The 20,358-nt window shown below is 38.0% G+C and overlaps 1 protein-coding gene and 1 pseudogene across 2 annotated transcripts; both read right to left on the bottom strand.

The window, feature by feature from the left end:
- Window positions 1-45: 45 nt before the first annotated feature.
- Window positions 46-5,220, bottom strand: LOC130432701 (uncharacterized; annotated as a pseudogene).
- Window positions 4,518-18,805, bottom strand: LOC130433361 (uncharacterized). Of its 2 annotated transcripts, XM_056763184.1 has the most exons (3): window positions 18,348-18,805; window positions 10,078-10,229; window positions 4,518-7,611 (listed from the first exon to the last, which is right to left on the bottom strand). In XM_056763184.1, exon 3 carries the CDS (start codon window positions 7,596-7,598, stop codon window positions 5,520-5,522), a length of 2,079 nt encoding a protein of 692 aa, XP_056619162.1. In that variant the 5' UTR covers window positions 7,599-7,611; window positions 10,078-10,229; window positions 18,348-18,805; the 3' UTR covers window positions 4,518-5,519. The 2 variants fall into 2 exon arrangements, with proteins under 2 accessions (XP_056619162.1, XP_056619161.1); XM_056763183.1 differs by lacking the exon at window positions 10,078-10,229 and having other exon boundaries at window positions 18,348-18,803.
- Between the last annotated feature and the right edge of the window lie 1,553 nt (window positions 18,806-20,358).

The raw sequence follows: 20,358 nt of genomic DNA, 5'->3' as shown, positions 1-20,358 counted from the left end.
GAGAAATGTTCCGAGCCGAGGGTGGAGTCAATGTCAGTGGACCTATCATACTTTACAAAGCATCTGAAAGAAGCGAACCATCTTCTCCCAATGCCCCTTCACTCTCCCCATGGGTTCCATACCTTTGACCAGCATGTTTATGGTGGTTTTCAAGTCAATCTCTATGAGGTCACAACTTCTCATAGCGACCAAAATTTCAGTTAGTTCCTTTTTATTCTTCTCTAAGTTCTCCACACACTTTTCATAGGTCTCTCTTGTCTTGTTTAACTCAGCTCAGATCTGCTTTATGGCGAATGGTGTATTATCTTTTGCATGCTGTAAAGGACTGTTCTCTGACCTGTTTTAATTTTTATATATCATTGGAGGTTTTGGGGAAATGACTGGAGATTCTGTTGTGTCTTTGCTTTCGCTGTCAAAAACACGAGTTGATCAATTCCAAGTCCTCCAAAATTATCTTCATGTTACTTTCTTTTGACACATTTGCCTTCTGGTGAATATTTTGCTAGTTGATTGCATATGTAAATGCTCTTTAGGCATACACCTGAACTTCAGACTTTCATTTGCAGTCATTAATTTTGCCCAATTCATCATTGATTCTTCCTAACTGCTTTAACAGGAAATCAGTTTTTGTGGTTTTCTCCTTCTGATGATAAAGATTTTTCCAGTCACTGTCATTCTCCTTGCCACTGACATTAATGAGCTCTTTGAAAGGGTGTGCAAATTGTAAAATTTCAGAGGAGTTACTACATAAGTTTATTTTATTAAACACAGGTGGCTGACCTCTAATGTGGCTCATAGGATCAGAATGTTTTGTTGCTCTCTGTGCTTGGGCTACCGTGGATGTCACTCCATTAATAAGGCCTTTAAAACTCTGTATTTTTTTTTTACTTAGTCCATGCCTATCATATCCCATCCACTAGGAAGAGAATCCATGGCTTTCTGGTAGTTATGATGTGTATTATCCAGACCTTTCTCAATCCCTTTCTTTGCTTATTGTGCTGACTTCTCTCTCAGTTTGTTCTCCTGTATTTCTTTCTTGATAACTTCCATCTCCTCCCCATAAAAGTGCTTTGTGTTCACACATGCTTCTAGTAGCTCTTTGATAATCATGATAACATTCATGAAATGTTTTTCAGTTTTAATAGACAGTTCAAGACAATTATCTGCAATGATTTGGATATTGTTCAGTTGATCAAGAAGGTGTGCTGGCATGACCTCGTCATTATTTTGGAAAATAGTCTTCATGTTATCTGAAACTTGGGCAGTTTGGAGATGAATTCGGTCCATGGTTGTATGGGAATCTGATGTATTTGTAACCAGCTTCTGGGGAATTCTTATTGCCCAAATTTTTATGTAATGTTTAGTAATGATTACTTGTTTGCTTAAGTAGACACAACATCAGGGCTGACAGTGTACCCTTTTTTGATAAGTCTCTCATTTGACTAATTGACGCAATACAAACAAATACCAGTAGATGGCGTAAGACTGCAGTGCAATTTCAATTCACTGCCTCCTTAAAGTCACAACGAAACGGAAGTTGTGATTGACCTCTTTTGATTATATATAACAAGTGCTGATGAATAAAAAATCTATAATGGTGTGCACAGATAGATAATTTATAATAATCACTGCAAAACTATAAAACACTTTTGACTTTTCCTGTTTGATTTCAAGGTGACTTTAACATTCACATTTAGGCATTTAGCAGACACTTTTATCCCATAAGCGACTTACAGAGAATACAATGAGCAAGGCAAAAAAAGAAAAGCGCTATCAGAAAGTGGCATGTTTGTGAGTAAATATATTGCATTAAAAAAACGTTTATACACTAAAATGTCAGGAGTAAATGCATTGGTAGTCAAAAGTGCACCAGAACTGTTTGCATTTATTTACGCTTACATTTATGCATTTGGCAGACGCTTTTATCCAAAGCGACTTACATTGTATTATCCTATACATTTATACTTAGGCATATGCAATCCCCTGGGATCGAACCCACAACATTGCGTTGTTAACGCAATGCTCACACCACTGAGCTACTGTGGGAGTCAATCTTTTTGGTTATTAGCATTCTTCCAAATATCTTTCTCTCAGTTCATCAGAAAAAAGAAATGTATACAGATTTGGAACAACTCGAAGGCGAGTAAATGATGACAGAATTTTCATTTTTGGGTGAAGTATGGGTATCCCTGTAGCATTTAAATGGTTGATCATAATAGGTTAGCGGTTCAGAGGTTTATGTTTTACCTCTGTTGTGTTTTAAGAATAAGGTGCTTGTGAGATCACTGTTCAGGTAATCAGTGTTTGTTTTGGTAAACATGAATCCTGTTCAATGCATCATATTTCTCTCTATAATAATGAGGATGCCCATCAAAAATAAAGTTTGCATCTGTGCTACTGTGGAAAGTCAAGTTCATTCATCGATTTACAAATGATCAATCATAAATTACTCTATGTCTACGTGAGCACAATTATCAAATTATTTAAATTATCAAATTTAATCGAATTTTAAAAAGTGTGTGCATCCACTTAAATGCCATAATTGAGCCTAAATACGGTCATCAACTCAGAAATTCATATTTATGTTGAATTAATTCACCATTTATACCACATCTGAAAATGAAAATACAAATGAAGTACTAAATACAAATATTTAAAAAAAATTAGGCTCATGGGACTACATGATGTATATCTCATGTTGATTTTACTGAAATATGCTTGGTCGAGGAATAAAAACTGGTCAGGCATTTAAATATTTCTATTGATATACATTTAACTATATGGCAAAAATATTTTACAGTGCTGTTTTATTGTTTCTTAAAGTCTAAAGTTGTATTTGTGATCCTAAATCATTTGCATTTTAAAGATACGTCTTATTTCTCTTTGTCAATAATTTTATGTTAAGCACTTTGAATTGCCCTTGTGTATAATGTGCTATATAAAAAAACTTGCCCTGCCTTGCATAACTTATTTTAGAGAATAAATGCAAAAAAAATATGTAATTATTGATTACATTGAGACATGTACCATTGTAGAATATGGGAGTGCAGCATATAGTGAATACCATTATAATAGGTTTATTAAAATCAACTCTGTTTGTTGTGAAGCTGCTTTCACAGAACAGATTAGCAGGTTTTACAATACATTTTCCTTCACAGCATCTTCATCATGGATGTTTCAGTTTTGTAAGGAAGTTTTCTGTTATCAGTTAGAGATGAGTGTCAAACAATGTCCATACAGTATAATATTTAGCTATAAAAGATAAGAAGCTATCTGGTTGTGTATTTAGTCAAGTGGACACATTGAATATGTTTAAATGATTGTACTGACAGGCACCTTCACAATGATTTGTGTCCCCTGAAGTCAAGACAGGCACTTCCTTAAAATCTTGGTCCCACCTCTGAAAAGCCCTTCTGATATAAAGCCCTGCGTACCGTGAGCTCTCTCACATTTTGACAATAAGTGATTCCCCAGATATAATCAAAGTTAGGACTGTTATACTTTTGTTAAACTTCTGTTAAAATTTTCTGAAATGTTTTTTAAACATTTTATATATTTTAAACTCTTTTATAAATGTACAATTTGTTCACGGTTTACTTTACCTAAAAAAAAAAACGAATTGCCTCAAAATTACTAAGCAAAAAAGTAGAAATTTGTTCAAAACATTTGGTTTGATCAAGCTTATAATGCCTTTTTTGTAGCTGTTTTTGTAAAGGTTAAATAATCTTAAAGGAACAGTTCACACAAAATGCAAATTCTGTCTTTATTTGCTCACCCTCAGATTTTTCAAAATATCTATAAATGTCTTTGTTCTGCTAATCACAAAGGAAACTATTTGGAAGAATGTCAGTAACAAAACAGATCTCATCCCCCATTTATTGCCATTTAGGGATACTATGGAAGTCTGACTGATTACTGACATTTTTCCAAATAGTTTCTTTTGTGATCACAAATTCATTGGAACAATCTGAGGGTGAGTTAATGATGACAGAATTTTCATTTTTTGGGGAATTGATAACTCAGTTTGACAAGTTGATTGTTGTTCAAAACATTTCAATGTATACCAAAAACCTTTAGTACTCTTCTCTTCATGTACAGTATGTGCAGTGTTGCAAACTTGCAGTCTATGAAAGCAGTCGATCAACAAGTTGATGACTGTCTGCAATAGGGTATTCAGTCCATATGTAAGATCACTACGGGCCTCGCTGAGGCACATGTAGACCCCACCACTGGCATGGTGTAGGATGCAAGTATTTATTGTCACTTATTTGTTAAAGGTTTTGACTATAATGTCTTGTTGTAAATCGTAGTTGGTCCGTTTCTTGATCTGTTTGTTAATTTTGGATTTTTGTACATTTGCCTTGATATTCTTAGATCAGTTATGGCTGCAATTCAAGTAAAAGTCTCAGTTTTCACACCACCTGCATCTAGATCTTTAGATTCCCACTTGTAGCCTACTGGTTGAGTATTAGGATCATACAGACTGGTACTAAACCAAGAAGCAGACATGACAAGGCAACATTTAGATGTAGTTTATTAAAGCATTCATTATCATGCAGTATTTAATTTCAACAGGTTTACAGACAGAAAAACTTTCTAAGACAATCAATAAGCAGAGTTCTAGCTTCGTAACTTTACTTCAAAGTTCTCATATAATTATTTTCCATTAAGTGACAAAAGTTAAAAAGAAATAACAAACCCATGCATATGGTAGGTATTATATGTTATAAGAAACCCATTTTCATGCAGTATATGTTGTATGTCAATTAAAAAAAATAACACAAGGCATTATAACTTATAATTGCATGTATAACTTGGTTTGACAAAATTATGCATCCTCACTAATGGCTTTTCTCTGATTATTCATCCAGCTTGAAAAGTCTCTTTCCTGTAGCTCAGTGGTTAGAGCGTGGCGCTAGCAATGGTAAGGTCATGGGTTTGATCCCCAAATTGCACATTCTGAGAAACAAAAATATTTGCTATAATGCAATGTAAGTTGCTTTGGATAAAAGCATCTGCCAAATGCATAATGTCAAAATCTTTGCTTTCGATGGTCATCTTATCTTCAGTTAAGGCAAACCCTTGCTTTATCCATCTGCAGGATGTCTTTTGTTTATTTACTAATGTTATTTGTCTCAATGGATCTGCCTTGCTTATGTAGGTTAATCGAATTATACCGTTTGCATGTGATGCAATGGTTCAGTACCTTTTCCTCAACATGATGAGCATCTGTTTTCCTCCACTGTACTCCTACTGTTTGTAAATATTCTTCAAAATTAATGTTGAAATGTAATGATCTAAGCAAATGTTTCAGTTCTTTAGGCATTGCAGCCTTACTTGTTCTAAGAGAAGTATACAAGAAATTGATCCTCATACATTTTTTGTTACTTTTGATTGATGAGGTGATAATCTCTGGTATAGTTAATTCAGCACGCTGATGGAAAGCACAGTCTTAATCTAATCTAATCTACAATTAAATTATATTTATTTGTACTAGTATATTATTTCATCTTATGTTCTCAGTAGTATGATTCTGCTTCTTCCTCACTGAATCCAGCTTGAACAGCCTCTTGCATTTTCTTGATTTCCTCTGGAGGAGCAGCAGGCAGAATGGCGAGCAACTCTCGATCAATCCTCTCCAATCTTGCAGCGCTCTTCCTTTCAAACTCCTCTTTATTTTTCAGAACAAGCTCTAAGATTCCTTTTTGTGCTTTGTCACAGGAATCCCGCAACTTTAGTCGCTCATGCTGGAATTCTGGTTTACTTTTATCCATGACCATCAGTTTGCCCAGTGAACTGACACGGTCCATCAGATACTTGTTGGAAATCTCTGTGTATGTTCCTGAGATCATATTGACCAGACTGGCGATGTCACTGGCTTTGAAAGCTTGTGTGTAGAGCAAATCTTTTGAAAAGAGCTTTGCGTTATAAGAAAGGGCTTGGGTTTTCTCAGCTGCTGAGACAAAGTTTTTGAGAGTTGTACTAAGGCTAGTTTTGACAATGTTTGAAACCATCTGAAAGAAGCGAACCATCTTCTCCCATTGCTCCTTCACTCTCCCCATGGCATCCATACCTTTGACCAGCATCTCTATGGTGGTCTTGAAGTCAATCTGTTTGAGGTCACAATTTCTCATAGCAACCAAAACTTCATTTAGTTCCTTTTCGTTCTTTTCTAGGTTCTCCATGCACTTTTCATATGACTCCCTTGTCTTGTTTAACTGAGCTCGGCTCTGCTCTATGGCAAATTGTGCATTATCTGTTGCACGATGTGAAAGACTTGTGTTCTCTGACCTGTTTTCATGTTTATACATCATTGGAGGTTTTGGGTAAATGGCTGGAGATTGTGTTATTGATTTGCTTTCGCTGTCAAAAACACGGGCTGAGTTGATTAATTCCAAGACCTCCTGGATTATCTTTTCGTTCATGTCTTTGACACATTTGCCTTCTGGAGCATATTTTGCTAGTTGATTGCATATGTTAATGCCCTTCAGGCATAAAACCTGAGCTTCAGACTTTCCTTTGCAGTCATTGATTTTTTCCAATTCATTACTGATTCTTTGGAACTGTTCTGCAGAGAAATCCGTTTGTGTGGTTTTCTCCTTCTGATCATAAAGTTTTTTCCAGTTAATTTCATTATTCTTACTGCTCACATTCATTTGCTCTTTGATAGCCTGTGCACATTGTAGAATTTCAGCAGACTTACTACATGAGTTGATTTCATCAAACACATCTTCTACAGTTTGCTGACCTCTTTTGTGGCTCGTAGAATCATAAAAGCCTTTTGCTATGCAACACGCATTCACTGGGTGAGCTGCCATGGATACCAATCCATTTAAAAGGACTGAATAGCTCTGTGCTATCTCACAGACAATATCCATTCCTACCATATTCCATCCTTCAGGGAGAGAATTCATAGCTTTCTGGTAGTTCTCATGAGTATTCTCCAGTTCCTTCTCCAAGGCATTCATTGCCTTCTCCGTCCTTGTCTTTGCTTCTTGTGCTGACTTCTCTCTCAGTTTATTCTCCTCTATTTTTTTCTTAACAACTTCCTTCTCCTCCCCATAAACGTGCTCTGCGTTCACACATGCTTCTAGCAGCTCTTGTATAATCAGGATGACATTCATAAAATGCTTTTCAGTTTCAGTAGACAATTTAAGACATTCATCTGCAATGACTCGGATATTGTTCATTTGATCTGGAAGATGTGCTTCAATGACCTCATCATTGTCTTGGTAAAGAATCTTGACAGCCATCATAATGTAATCAGGAACTTGGGCAGTATGGAGACGAATTTGGTCCATGCTCGAATGGGCTTCATTAAATGCCGTCCAACCAGAGTTACACACTTGCATTAGACAAGCTCGAAAGGATTCTGGGTATCTGATGTATTTGTAACCACCTTCTGGGGGATTTTTATTGATGGAAAAATCTGTTACGGAAGAAATAAATATCAGCTCTCCCATGATAGCTATGGATAGAGGTGCTGGAGTCAAATACTCTTCCCAGTTGGCATAAGGCTGCATCATAAGTTTGGTTTGGTCCCTCATGTCCTTAGCAGTGGTAAGGCTTTGATTTATCTTTGAAATGTCAGAATCCATAGCTTTTCTTTTCCTGTTAAAACAAACAGAATGATGGAGAACAAATTATTATTTGTTTTTTTTTCATCAGAGCAACAATTGCCGCTTTTCCACCGCATAGTACTTCGCAGCACCGCACAGTTGACTTTTGGGGGGTTTTCCCACAAGGTACATTACCTAGTACCTGAAACTTTTTTTTAGCACCATCTCGTTTGAGGTTCCAAGCGTACTGTACCCATATCAAAATGTGACGTGTTTACACATAGAACACTGATTGGGCAGAGAGAATCTTTACCATCATCATTGAATTTGCAACACTAGGCATTTTGATACGTAATATTGGTATTTCATAATATGCTTTGTTACAGTAGGCTATTACAGAGATTGAGACCCTTACACAGTGCTAAATGCAACATTAGTAAGTAACATGCTTTTTAAGGTCCTACTTTAATTAACAATAATAGGCTGTTCTTCTTACCCTAGTTCTTGACTGATATATCGGTACTCGAAAGCTGCTATTTAGGTATCAATATTTTCTGAAAAGTATCAATTATCTTGTTCATTACATTTATAGTTTCAGCATAACTAAATGTTGTTAGCTCTGTGCATGCCAAATAAGCGACACTATGTTATGAAAGTACCTCTCGCTGCAGATTGACGTCACACACGGATCGGTCTCCGGCTGTGCAGCGCGCAACGTGGTCTCATGGACGTGCTATTCAGGTCCGTACACGTACACAACACGCATGCATTGCACACTTCCACATTAAACAGAGGAGAGAATTGCACGATGGCCGAGAGTAGTGTGGTGCTACTTTTCAACAATGTAAAAGAGCATTGCACGATGCAATATCTGTGATAAAAAAGAGGCACACAGAAGTAATACTAGCAACCTTTTTAAACATTTACAAACGACACACCCTAATAAGAGGCTGAACGAAAAGAAGCTGCCCAGTCTTCCTCTGCGCATTGTCCCTCTGTCCGACAAAGGACGTTATTGGGGAGTTTCCAGGGAGGTAAAACTTATCCAGGTACAAAGAGTACAAAGATAAATATCATACACTGTATGATTGTGTGTATTGGAAAACCATTATACTTTTCAGATGATTCCCAAAGAGCACGAAACATCACATTGATTGTTACTGACTTGCAACCAGTTTCAATTGTTGAGGATGCAGGGTATGTAATCCTACAAACAAAATGTTAAAGCCTAAGAAAAATGGCCTGTATAAAAATAAGATGACAGTGAAAATATGCACATTTTTTGTTGTTGGTATTATTGCTTATTTTATTAAGATTTATGTTATTTAATCAATATTTTTGCAAGAAGGTGGTTAAAACATTTTATTTATTTGTTTATATTGCTTTTATAATAAACTTATTATTAATAGCCAGTACAAGTATTTCATTTGTCTTTAATTGGGATTATATATTTATTTACAAAAAGACTATTTCTAATGACATATATAGGCGGCGGTTAGAGACTCGGACTCAGTCGTCCGTGTACACCCTCCATGAGCGTTTGAATCATTCTCTCGTTACTTTGATGTCATATGCCAATAGATATGCGCAGTGCGACAAACACACCAAAATACATTGATGTAGTATCATAGAAAATAAAGGATTGGCGTCTTTCACAGCCAACTTCACTTGGGTATTTAGCAGGATGGTTTTGTTTGCGCCGCAAACCTGTGTTTACAGCGGATGTTCGAGGCGGCTGAACCGGCGCATAACATACCTCATAACCAACCGTTTTGTGATCGGCCTACTAGTTCACCAATGATTTTAAACTTAAGACAATAGCCCCCCACGAGAAAGTGAACGGTTGTCAAATATGCGGTTCCAGACTCTGTCTAAGAAGCAAAGCGAAGTAGCAGAGTTTGGTATTACCAGGCTAGAACAATACATTTCTCGTGAATAAATTATGTTTGTTCCGACGCCTAGGTACAGGTTGATGTTAATACGTCATAGGTGGAAGAGCATACGGGTCAGATGACAATAAAACATGGATGGTGCAGTACGTCTGAAATCTGTTCATTCTACCCCCTACATACTATATAGAACTTAGCGTTTTAATGGTCGTTAGGTACTTCACTTAATTCAGAACATGTGTCATAGTGTGCCATTTCGGATGCAACAACAGAAATGAACATGCTGCAATGCATCCTAGGAACTTGCCAACTCATGGTACACAGTTTTGAAAGTTGTGCAAACTTGTTGACATGTTTTGGACAAAAACTGGATAATCTAAGTCCAGTTAACAAAATAATATTTGTTAGAAACATATTTAGACAAATCTTGTGTAGTATGTGCAGAACAATAATTAATTTAATCAATAATTATTATTTTAATTTTGTAAATTGGATTTCTTTAGTTATATTTCTATTACCTACTTTTATAATTTATGCAAATCAAAGTCAGTTTAACATCAATTAAATTTAAATTTAACTTGCTTTTAAGTTTTTACAGTAACATTATAATACAAATAAAATTGTCTTACTCTGTTAGAATCCAAGAGGCTCTTCGTGAATACACAGGTCCAGGTCTCTAAAAGCGAATGGAAAGTCAGTGAAAGCTCCCCTGCTTTATACTCCCCAGCTGACTTGTTGGCTAGAAATCTCCTGCATCTCCAAATACCATTTTACTGTGTTCCTGTTGGGGTGGGCAATGACTATGCTGAGTTCAGGATTTTTTTATTCATATAAGCATTTTTATTCCAACAAAAATAGAAATGTATTCAGTCTTTATTTCATTCACAGTCCCTTTACCTTTTACTGTCAAACCATTTAGATTTTTTCTTCTTTGACTGTGGATTGGGACAGACTCAAAGTGGCATAAAAGCTTCATAAATCAATTACAGATGACTTGTGATGCATATTTTATGTGTACTCAACACATGAATGGGTTGGTGACAAACTAATATAAATACAGTGGAATAAGAGGTGGCAAATTATATAATATAATGAAATAAGGTTATGGTATATAATAGGCTATGGTTCATTATCAAATTAATTAAAAGAGAGTGTAAGACATTTAAAACATTGTAGGCACTTTATGCAGTAGGCTAGTTATTGATTAGACGTTTTAAAAGCTTTTCCTGGGATTAAAAGTTTCACTTGAAATTAGCTGATGTCAGTCTCCACTAATGGCACACTTTAAGAAAATCAAAGGCACACAAAGCACATTCAGTTAAATGTTATATTAATTCCAAAACGTATATTATTTGTTGAGTTAACGAAAATGTTTAGGCCCATATTGAACTACATATAAATCCTTTAAATCAAGTTTCGTTTTAGTTGTCACGTCAGGCATTAGGGCTCATGCAGTTGGCACACAGCCAGTTGCCGCTCAATCTTTAAAGAGGTCGATCTCTATGGACTCAATTTTGTAGACCTATGCCATTTACCAACCTTGCTTGGAAACTAAACACGGGAAGAACACTGAGATAACATAAAGATACATTTAAAGATTCGTAACTGATGAGTTTGTAACTGATGTATCCCCAGATGTCAATGCTGCTTGGTGTTTAAAGGTAAAAGTACTTAACTCCACCATAAATAATACTAAACGTTGTATAAAATCCTACGCAGCAGTTGTGAGTACATGCTACAAATCACCTGTCATTCGCAGCACCCATGCGCGGGCTAGCAGCCGGATCCACATCGTTCTGTGAACGAATGTGACAAAATTACGCATGGACGAAAGGTTCTGCTCGGGCAGGTATTGAGGCGCCGATGACTGTCGCCTCCCTGCACTGGTGAGGGGCAGTGTGCAAAGGGCACGCAGTGGCTAGGCGCTGGACGGGCCCCCCTTTGCGGTGGTACATCAACAGCCTAGAGTTGCTGGCTGTCCATAGCACTGAGATGGTTCAACCACTCGTCCAGGACAATTTCTCGTCAGAGGACGCTCCGCGGAGAGTTACGACTCCATTCCCGCAAAGTCTGGCTCATATGGGAGTGGTTCGGCCAGGTGCAGGTGGACCTGGCTCTGATGACCATCCCGACATTGGCAGATTCCCCTGATGGAGGTCCTTCTGTCGCAGGGGAAGGGCAGGGTGTAACATCCAAGACCTCAGGCACCCCCATGTCTCGCCCCTGGACGGGAAGAGGAGAGTCTGAGCGGCTTGCCGCTGCCGGTCATTGAGACCATCCTTCAGTCTAGAGCCCCCACCAATAGATGTTTATATGTCGTAAAGTGGCGCCTCTTCTTAACCTGGTGTTCTTCCCAAATGAAGACCCACGGAGATGCCCGGGGTTTGTGTTGTCCTTCCGGAGAAACACTAGAGAGCAGCCTCTCATAGTCCACTCTGAAAGTGTATGTAGCCACTATTGCCGCTCATCGCGATCTTGTGGAGGGTAAGTCTCTGAAGCAACATGACCTGGCCACCAGGTCCCCCATAAAGAGGGTAGGGGTACTCCAGGAATTCTCAGTGTCCCATGAGTGACTAGAGTTGGGCCAGGTGATTCTCACGTTGTCCTTAGACCCAGGCTAGACTACGTGCCCAAGGTTCCTACCACTCCCTTTGGGACCAGGTGGTGAGCCTGCAGATGCTTCCCAACCTCTACCGTCTTGTGTCAGAGTATGCGCCCGGCGAACTGGCCAAAGACAGTTCCTCTCTGGCAAACATCTGTAGTGCTGGTTGGGCTACGCCGAATACCTTAGTGAGGTTTTAACAATTTTTACAATATACAAACAAACGATGTGGAACCAGTGTCAGTCCGTTACTCAGGTGAGACCGGCGACTGGGTAGGTGTATGCCTGCGAAAGCGCCTTCTCCCCCCTCAGTGAGTCAGTGCACTATTGAGCCTCCCTAATTCCCCCACAGGGCAAGGTATAGGCATTTCATTCATCATTATCATTGGCAATATTGGTAGCAGACCGGGCGGAGTCAGGTAGTGGTAGAGTGAGCCCTATTCAGGTGGACCCCTATACTTGGACTATTGCCCCAGTAGTGAGTCCCCTGTAGGGATTTGCCATATGTTGACTTCCTCATTCTCGTTTCCCCTATCGGGGAACATGTGATGTCCCTCCCGGTGGGTTCGTGTGCCCCCTACTTGGGCTCGCACATCATATCCCATGTAGTTCTCCTCGCTGGTGAGACCATGCTACCCCATGTAAACTCCTCTTGCGGTAGGGTGGCCTCCGTAGCACACTCTTTCAGTAGTGAGAGCAGTGCTTCCCAGTGTTTCTTTACGGTACCAGACGGCTGTCTTGATAAAATAGAGACCAACACCACCACCCATGATTGCTGTCGGTACGAGCCTCTCAAAGTATGCTACTAGTTACTGATCCCACTGGAAGATTACGTCTGGCAGTAGTGCTCATTTGTGACTTGCTAGTCCAATTAGTGTCGCACCTCTGGAGCTCTGTTTTGCCGGCCCGCTGCAGCAACCGGAGGATGTCTCTCAGGTTCCTCAGCCAAAAGATTAATTAAAGGGTGCCGCCAGTCTCCGCCCAGTGCATACGGGTATAAAAGGAGATGGCGCCTGCCTTTCGCCAAGTTCATTGGCGTTTTTAAATTCCTCTCGGAGATGATAGGTTCTCAAGATCAAACCCAAGTCTGTCTCTTAACACAACGTCTCGTTCCCTCCATAGGGAACAAAGGTTACAGCTGTAACCAAGACGAATTTATTGAAACTTAACCTTAAACTACATTCTCTACATATTCTATATAAATTCAAAAATATTATATTCTTGGAGAACATTTTACTATTTACTATATTCATTGTGTAGAAGTTATCACTCATCCTTGATAATCAAACTTATTTTCATTTTTAAAAAAAATATTGAACACAATGCATATGGACTGCTCTTAAAATAAATTCTAATTCCAGTAATTAAAACTGAAAGCAAAATGAACAAGGAGACTGGCTTCAGCAAATTTCAAATGAAACTTGTAATACCAGGAAGAGCTTTAAACATTTAATCAATAGATAGCCCATTGCATAAAGTGCCTGCAATGCAGCTCTGGATTAAAATGTATTAAACTGTCTTTTAATTTAATTTGATAATGAAACATTGCTCATATATTATTTGATATTATTATATTATATATTATAATATCATATCATATTATTATATTTTATTATTTGCAACCTCTAATTCCATTATTTCTAGATTTGTTTGTCACCAACCCGTTCACGAGTTGAGAACACATAGAATTGCACAAGTCATCTGTAATTATTTTATGAAGCTTTTGTGCTCTTTGAGTATTGATGAGAGTTTGTCCCAATCCACAATCAGCCAAAGAAAAACAAAAATGGTTTGACAATAGAAGGTTTAGGGACTGTGAATTAAATGAGGGTAAGTAAAGACTGAATAATTTTTTATTTTTGTTGGAATTATCCCTTTATGCTTAAATGAATCAAAAATTCCTCAAGTAAGCATAGTCATTGCCCACCGCAACAGGAACGCAGTCAAATGGTCTTTTGGAGCCAGCAAGTCAGCTGGGGAGTATAAAGCGGGGGAGCTTTCACCGACTTTTATCCTTTCGCGTTAGAGACCTGGACCTTATCTTCACGAAAAGCCTCTTGGATTTGATCTGAGTAAGACAATTTTATTTGTATTACAATGTTACTGTATTAAAGTTAAAAGCAAGTTAAATTTTATGGTGGTTTTTCTATTATAGTAATGAGTTTTCTTATATAAAATAATACATTTAATTAGTTATAGGGTTCATGTATTCTAATGAGACAATATTGGGCCTCATGTATAAGTATGAGCTCATGAACACCTGCATGAACAACAAGCATCTTATTTTAGCTGCATGGACATCACACATCAATTTAATAAGGATATTTGGTTTGTTGCATAGAGTCAAGGACGCTGGTATCTCTAAAAAGTGAGCTCATTTTAACAAAGCTGATGTTATGAGTTTGAACTAGTGGTGGGTATAGATTTTTTTTTTTTATCTAGATTAATCTAGATTAATCTTGGAGTTAATCTAGATTAAAATGGCTCATTTGAATTCTGTCGAAGCTATTCAGAATATGTGTGCTACCCAAATAATGACTAAAAGTAAGTCTTTGAGAACGGGTGTCTCAAGCTAGGTGGCGCATTAGACCAGGGGCTCATCTCCTGTTTCCAAAATGCATCACAAACTGCTTGAGAAAGCTGTTCTACTATGATAATTGGTGATGAAAATAAATTAAGTTCAATAAGATGTACTTGTGTTTACTTCCGCATTAGCTAAGGGATGCTTTGCGTTTAGTTGGTACTTGAGACTGGAAGAGCTCCTACAGTACATTAACATTTAGTCATTTAGCAGACGCTTTTATCCAAAGCAATTTACAAAGAGTGAGGGAGCAACAAGCGATATGTCATACAGGAGCCATAATACATTAGGTGCCAATACAAATATACTGGTTTCAACTAAAGCTAGACCACTACCTGTTGAGAGAAAGTTTTTTTTAAACCAATTCCGCATTGCACAAGGTGCAAACAACCTTAGTCTTTTCGATGTTTCCATTGGGAAGCTTCTTAAAAATAAATTTTCCCTGAAGCAACCCGGCGGCTTCAAAGCTGCATCCATGTTAGCACGTCACGTTTGATGTGGTAATTTCACAGTAATTTATGTTGTGTTCAGACTAGTGGTGGGCCGTTAACGCAGTGAGACTATTATCGCGCGTTAAAAAAAATGTCGCCGTTAATCTATTCTCAAAGTTGGGTTGGGAGCTGGGTCTATACTACGCAAGCTATGATGACTTTCACCTTGATATTTTAGCGCGGATGTATACCATCTTAACTGCACTGTACGGGGCGAGAACGAGATTTTTCAACTCACGTGATTCGCGTCATTAGCGTCATTCTCGCCGCCTCATCATCTCATAACCAGGGCTTCATTCGCGTGATTCGCGCAGCAAGTAGGTCTATTGGCTCTTTGCATTAACACATAAATCACTCGCGCTTGACACGCCATTCGCGGTTGGTCTGAACACAACATAACGTTACTGTGAAATTACCGCATCAAACGTGACGTGCTAACATGGATGCAGCTATGAAGCCGCCGGGTTTGCTTCAGGGAAAATTATTTTTTAAGAAGCTTCCCAATAGAAACATCGACAAGACTAAGGTTGTTTGCACCTTGTGCAATGCGGAATTGGTTTAAAAAAACACTTTCTCTAAACAGGTACTGGTCTAGCTTTAGTTGAAACCAGTAACTTTGTATTGAGATCTAATGTATTATGGCTCCTGTATGACATATCGCGTGTTGCTCCCTCACTCTTTGTAAGTCGCTTTGGATAAAAGCGTCTGCTAAATGACTAAATGTAAATGTACTGTAGGAGCTCTTCCAGTCTCAAGTACCACCTAAACGCAAATCATCCCTTAGCTAATGCGGAAGTAAACGCAAGTTCATCTTATTGAACATAATTTAATTTTCATCACCAATTATCATAGTAGAACAGCTTTCTCAAGCAGTTTGAGATGCATTTTGGAAACAGGAGATGAGCCCCTGGTCTAATGCGCCACCTGGCTTGAGAAACCCGTTCTCAAAGACTTACTTTTAGTCATTATTTGGGTAGCACACATATTCTGAATGCCTTCGGCAGAATTCAAATGAGCCATTTTAATCTAGATTAATCTAGATTAATCTTGGAATTAATCTAGATTAATCTAGATTAAAAAAATTAATCTATGCCCACCACTAGTTCAGACCAAACGCGAATGGCGCGTCAAGAGCGAGTGATTTACATGTTAAATAAATGAAAAAGACGCGATATACCTACTTGCGGCGCGAATCGCGCGAATGAAGCCCTGGTCATGAGATGATGAGGCGGCGCGAATGACGCGAATTGCGCTCATCACGCGAGTTGAAATATCTCGTTCTCGCCCCGTACAGTGCAATTCAGCTAGGTATACATCCGCGCTAAAATATCAAGGTGAAAGTCATCATAGCTACGTAGTATAGACTCAGCTCCCAACCCAACTGTGAGAATAGATTAACGGCGACATTTTTTTATCGCGCGATAAGAGTCTCACGTTAACGCAGCACGTTAACGCCGTTAACGGCCCACCACAAGTTTGAACGTTTGAACATCTGCACACACATCAAATATCTTTGAAAAAATTTGGGGGAAAAAAAGAAGAACATTTTCTGTTTTGTTTTATATTATAAACATAAATATTAATAATATAAAATAATGTGATATTAACAGTTTATTTTCAAAATTCTGCTATTTCACACCATAGGACACAATATATATTCGTCAACTACTCGTTTATTGTTCAACATTGCAAATTTCTTTGATGATGTCCTTAATTTTTTGGTAGTAATATAGGGGTCCTAATGCTACTACTTGATGCTTTTTAGTGTCCAATGTGTAAGGGTTTTAAAGGCAGGTTCAACTCGCAGTTTCTGCCAATCTCATATTAATCTTGAGTACCTGTAGAGTAGTATTGCATACTTTGTGTCTTCGAAGAGTATTTAGTTTGATCACAGTAGTATAAGCATATGCTTTGTGTCAAGATTTTTATTAATTTATGACCCTTGTCAAAGGCCTGTCAACCTCTCAATCAAATACTTCTTTCATGGCCTGTCAATCTTGTTGACATTTATGGTTTATGACTGTTTGTTGGGCATCCTCTGTGCCCCCTTCTTTCAGTAGGCTACCGAAACACCGCGTCTACACCCTAATCAAAATCTGCTTTCAGCCTGGCTGATTTTCTACTATAGGCTTAAATTACAGAGGGATAAAGTAAATGTTTTTAGGATGTTTCTTCTAAGAGTCAGCTTTTCCTTGTTTTATGACTTTATCTGGCAAATGGTGGTTTGAGCCTTTGGATCAGCATTCTTATCAAAGTGTCAATGCCCCCACTCTCACAGGCAAGTCATGTCGACCAGTCAATCAAATTAGTCTGTTTTTTTATGGCCTGACAATCTTGTTGGCAGTTATGTTTTCATCCTGACGACCTGACATGCTGCCCTGGCAGCTGGGGCCACAGTGTGAAACATGTCTGTTGGGGTTGTAATAAGAGAGATAAATAAGAGAGATACATTTATGCATGTGACGTTTTCTTCTAAAAGAGAATTGGCCTTTGGTTTGAGACTTTTATCTGACAAATGATGAAAGTGTTTGAGACTTTGGATCAGCATTCCCAGCATTCATTGTGCGGAATTTAGCCCTTTGGTACATAAACACAATAAAACGGCTGGCTGGCAGCAGACCAAATCAAGCCGGGAATTTCCACTCGAGTCCTAATGCACACTGTTGCATTTCCACTCGAGTCCTATTGCACACTGTTATCAAGTCATAAATGTTTAAATACAGCATATATGTAACAATACGGACAATGTACACAAGCAACCATTACATAGTATAAAGAAGAGGCTAGGGATGGGAATTGATAAGAATTTAACAAATCCGATTCCATTATCGATATTGCTTATCGATCCTATTCCTTATCGATTCTCTTATCGATTCTCATTGGGTGAGGGAATAAGTACAAATTTGATTGTTTGTATTAACTCGCTTTAATATCTGATAAGAACACAGCACATACCCAGAGTATAAACAAATTATGTGTAGCAACCTCAGAACAAACCTAAAAGTAGGCTACAAAGTAAAGTCCAGGGACCTATAGAATTTTTCACAATTATCATTGGTCCAGACAAAAAATAAAATAAAACTGCCATTTAAGTGCCATAAAAACTAATAACACAGACTAAACAGTCAAAGAAGAGCTTGTAACAATGACAATGGAGATTATTATTCATATAGTAAAAGTTTACACAATGAAATGGCGCTCACATGAGCTAAATAGACAAGTTACCTTCGGCATTAATAGCAGATGACGTCTTGTTAGCTCCGCTGCTGCTTGACTCACTTGTTGTTGCTCTGTCGCTAAGTAGAAGTGTATCAGACACGCGACAGTCCTGCAAATGAATTGCGTGCTGTGTGGTCAAATCTTTCTGCATATTGGAGGTAGTTCCTCCCTTTGCCGAAATTAAACTTTTACAGTTGTTGCAAATGACCGCATTTGCGTCTTTTCTAGTGAAAAGTAACCACGCTTTAGATCGCTTCTGCCTCGATGACATGTTTGCTGCGTAACCAAAGCAACGCAGCGCGTGTGTGAGGTCATGATGATGACACATTTGCAACGAGCGGAACCGATAAGCGGAATCGTTAAGCAGATACGCTAACGGTTCCAAGGAATCGATTCACTGGCCACCGGTTCTAAAGAAGAACCGGTTCTCGGTTCCCATCCCTAGAAGAGAGAAGGGGGAGTCTGCAGACCTGGAGCATGCAGTTTTACGCCCTGTGCAGTTTTAGGACCCTGTTGTTCCTTATTTCTCCAGTAGGGGTTCGCTGTTCATTATGAACCACCAGAACAGACCTAACAGATAACTTCATCGTCTATCGGGAGTTAGAGGTATGGTTAATAATCGTTTTTGTTACTAAGAAATGGTCCAACAATGCATCGTTTTTTGACGATTAATTGATATTTTTATGAATTAATTTAAACATCTTAACATATATATAATATAGATATTGGTGAGTGTAATTTAAACTCAAAGACAATACAATTAATACTTATTGGCCACCAGGTCAATGTTGTGTCTGGATCAACCTTAGCTAACCACGTGTATGCCAACTCGATATCTCTTACTCATTTTCATATTTATTTTCTTTATAATTTATTCTCATTTTGTCTCCGTAGTCAATGCGAGATGGCCTGTCCTGGTATTCTTCTGACCCTGTCAACTTGCATTATATATTATATATAAACCATTTCAGTTTAGCCGCACACATACTCAAGTTTTTTTTAAATAAAAAAGTCAATAATTGAGCACCAACAACCACAAACATGTTCAAACTCAAATTGAAAACATAAGTCCCATATGGATCTTGATTTGAGTGGTTAAAGAGATGATCCCATTATCTATCCTAAATACAATATACCTCTTGATATTTTCCATTGAATATTTCAATTTAATGATCTGGATTAAATTGTATGAGCACCCTATGTGGGTTTTATCACGTTTGTGATTGTTAGTGCTCAATTAATCCATCTTGTTTTCTTAATAGTAGTTGTTGGCTGGCTAATTAATCTCATTGATCTCGTTTGTAATAATACTTGGAAATAATTAAACAAATATTAAATGATCATGCAGTTGTACTGTCTTGTTATTTGAAGGTAACTTTATAACATGCCTATACATTCACAACAAACACTCAAGTCTTATATATATATATATATATTTGTATATAACTAGGCCACATTATATTATATATTATTTTTGTACTAAGTATCTGATCCAACTGTGTGTATTATAAATTTTTCAATTCACTAAAACACTTTGCACTTGCAATTGCAAATCAATTGTCTCCTCTAAACTGTGTATTAAGACCATTAGTAGATATCTACAAATATTTTAAACTGTTCTGCATATCGTTACATTGTCAACAAAAAATAATGGTAACTAAAGATATTTGGTTAGCAGTTTGATTCATATTTTACTTTGTCAATCAACTTCCCCTACTGGAGAAATAAGGAACAGCAGGGGCGTAAAACTGCCGGGCGTAAAACTGCCTGGGGGCGCAAAACTGCATGCTCCAGGTCTGCAGACTCCCCATATAGCTAGAAGAGGCCATTATCATTTCTTAGTATAACACACAGTTTAGATCGCCACTAGTCGCCATGTTAGCTCCCTGAATCTTAGTGCAGAGCAAAACGTGATTGACTGAAGTTAGAACGGGGCCTTTTGGAAAACAAAAGCGGAAGTTAACCGATTGGATTGTGTAGATAGTGGGCGGAGTCCACCTTTTTGTTGAGTGTGCAC

This window comes from Triplophysa dalaica, chromosome 12 (genome assembly GCF_015846415.1).
Source record: "Triplophysa dalaica isolate WHDGS20190420 chromosome 12, ASM1584641v1, whole genome shotgun sequence".
NCBI lineage: Eukaryota > Metazoa > Chordata > Actinopteri > Cypriniformes > Nemacheilidae > Triplophysa > Triplophysa dalaica.
This window is presented reverse-complemented; position numbering and strand designations above follow the sequence as displayed.